The 3,119-nt window shown below is 41.4% G+C and overlaps 1 protein-coding gene across 1 annotated transcript in view; it reads left to right on the top strand.

Annotated features, from left to right (window-relative positions):
• The first annotated feature begins 412 nt into the window (after positions 1-412).
• The window catches only part of LOC106815779, a 53,315-nt gene continuing 50,608 nt past the window's right edge, over positions 413-3,119 (top strand). Inside the window, exon 1 of the mRNA XM_014820286.1 lies at positions 413-591. Coding sequence (XP_014675772.1) covers positions 576-591 — 16 coding nt within the window. The 5' untranslated portion in view covers positions 413-575. The remainder of the gene's footprint in view (positions 592-3,119) is intronic.

Genomic DNA, 3,119 nt, shown 5'->3' on the forward strand with positions numbered 1-3,119 from the left:
TGCCGCAATACGACAACTGACGACGTCGATGATTCAGATCCCCTTATGCATGGCACCAGCTCTTGATAGCCTAGTTGTGATGTAGACCAGGTCGTGACCTATTCCCTCATGATTGATTTGATTATATTCGAGTTCATAAAGAAAATATTTACGTTGCTCAAATAGTAGTGCATAATCATGAAGGGGAGAGAGTTATGTAGTATATATACCGTATATATATATACCGTATATATATATATACCGTATATATACCGTATATATATATATATATATATATATATAATTTTATATATATAATAATCTAATAAATGTAGATTGATTCAAAATGAGAAGCAAAATGCACATTTACGAATAACAGGTGGCAGCACATTTATCTTCCGGTGTGACCTGACCAGACGCCAGACAGCAATGGCGGTGACCGGAGCTAAGGCTGTCATGGAAGCGAGAAAATTTAGGCAAACCCTATGACAGTTTTATTATAGGCGAACACCACGGACAGTACATGTATCGAAGAAGCCACACACCGATTGTGAATACCATATCTAGTCCGCAGAAGGGGACTTGCTGCGGGAGTCATGCTATTATTGTTCGGTAGGATTGGCGTAGTCTAGACATGCATGCTCATCTTCACTGCTCTAAGTAATAGTAATAGTAATACTAATAGTAATAGTAATACTAATAGTAATACTAATAGTAATAGTATTAATAGTAATAGTCTAATAGTAATACTGTCTAGTAGTCTACTATCTGGTGTGTTTTTTTGCGTTGATAGCTGTTTGTTATGTTTCATCGCAACTGTCAAGCATTATTTTCGATTACTAATGTAATACTAATAGTAATACTAGTAATAGTAATAGTAATACTAATAATATTAATACTATTACTAATAGTAATACTAATAGTAATAGTATTAGTAATACTAATACTAATAGTAATAGTATTAGTAATACTAATACTAATAGTAATATAATAAGCTTGATAGCTACGGTTCCTAAATTGAGGTTTCGTAATAATATATCATTAAGGCAGTGGCTACGGGTACGGTAGCCGTATCTTAATGTCTCGAGACGTACGGGTACGGGAGTCCATTCGCTTTCATACTTAACGAGACAAAGTATGGCGCGGTGCGGCTAGATTTCGAAATAAAGCATTGGGGAAAATAATTCAGAGATTTGAGAGTTTAGATGACTAGAACCCTAACCCTAACCCTAACCCTAACCCTAACCATAACCCTAAACCCAACCCTAACCCTAATCCTAACCCTAACCCTAACGCCAAAAAGGGGCTTTAACGACCGACGGCTACCGTACCCGTAGCCACTGCGTATTATTAAAGCCGCACTATGCGCATATACACGCTAATTTCTCCAGTACTAGACTAGCAAATACTGCGTGTCATGCAGAATCATACTACCTTATGACAAAATAAACTCTAGTTCCTCCTATTTCACTGCGCGTTGTCTTATAAAAGGCATTTGAAAATACCTCCAATGTTGTTCAAATTCTCCGATGTTGTTGACAGTTTTTGCGTTGCTCTCTCAAGCAACCGTGGAGCGGTGCTGCGGTACAGCGGTACGGGTGTAGGAAAGATAAAAACATGTGACGTCACCTAACCGATTCTTGGCGAAATTGTTTGGCAAACAATTTAGCGTTGGCACCAGATTACCAGATTTCGCACCTCTTTCTTGTGGGTTTTAAGCAAACGCGCAGTGAAATGGGAGGAACTAGAGTTTATTTTGCCATAAGGTAGTGTGATTATGCATGACACGAAATATTTGCTAGTCTAGTACTGGAGAAATTAGCGTTTGGATGTGCATAGTGCGGCTTTAACAATAACATTAACAAAGTACTACTACCACAGGCACTTGAAGCATTTCAATAAAATATAATGCTAACTAAATACGAAATCTATTTACTACCAAATTCTTAATGTTTCTATAGTCTCTTTCACCTATTATTGCTGACAGTTTCCTGTAAATTCTGTCCAAATCCTACGTCAACCCATATACGCTGCCGGCACCATTGCTTTCGCGGCGCGACTGTTGCACGCTTACACTTATATATAGCAGGTAGGAAAGCGGGATCGCAAAATTCTCTCGACGCTCGCTGGATTTCACACTTTCACAGCAGGAATACACATCCAACAGCTGCCATCTTTGTTTCTATGTCAAGAACAGTGTTCACTTGTTATAAAAACATACTGTCTCTGTTCGTAACCGAGCTGTGTCACGCGAAATCACAAAGACTGACGAAATTCTCGCGTTCGCGAACCTTCCACAGTAATGTAAATGGCTGTCAGAATCAGGGCTATATAGACTGGGACTCGCTCCCACCTCGATTACCCATCGAGTGACTAAGCTAAGCCGAGAGGTGGGAGCAGGGCTCGAATTAACCGACGGCACCGAGGGCAATTGCCGGCGGTGCCCCTATCAATCGCCGTACTGCCCCTGAAAATCCAACCCGACCGACGGCAGTGACCTGCCTTGCCCTTTTCTGTAATTGCCATCGGTGCCTCTGGCTAGACTGGTTCGCGGCCGCACTGTTTGTCGCAGAGCGTGTACATTGTCTAGCAGAGCGTGAGGCCGTATACCAGTCTATCCTTCGGCAAAAACAATAACGTGGTATTGCTGCCAACCACTGCCAGTAGACGATCGATAAATTGTGCACCTGTGTAGGCCGGTGGTAGAACACGAATATTTAAATGCTGCACGCCCGGACTCGGCCCGCGCGCGATTTAAAGCGCGGGAAACGACGCTCGCGCAAGAATGGCCAGTGATCTGTACGGTGTGTAGCTTGCTAAGTGCAGTAAATTTAGAGAAATTTTAGTAGAATTGATTATTCATATGATGACACAAAGTTTTCCATAACAATGGCCTTGGTGCCCTTCTCAAATTGTGAGAGTTGCCTTGATGCTTTTTAAAATTGCCTCGGTGCCCATCCACTTTAGAGAAAATTCAAGGCAATTTCTCACATGCCCCCAAAAAATTGCCTTGCCCCTCTCGTCGCTTAATTCGAGGCCTGGGTGGGAGCGAGTGCCAGTCTATGGACTATAGGCGGGTCTATAGTCTAGGAAAAGCTAAATTTGGTTGAAGAAGGTTTATGCTCTTTAAATCGTATAAT

The sequence above is a fragment of the Priapulus caudatus genome, unplaced genomic scaffold, assembly GCF_000485595.1.
Source record: "Priapulus caudatus unplaced genomic scaffold, Priapulus_caudatus-5.0.1 Scaffold1199, whole genome shotgun sequence".
In the NCBI taxonomy this organism is placed as follows: Eukaryota; Metazoa; Priapulida; class Priapulimorpha; order Priapulimorphida; family Priapulidae; genus Priapulus; species Priapulus caudatus.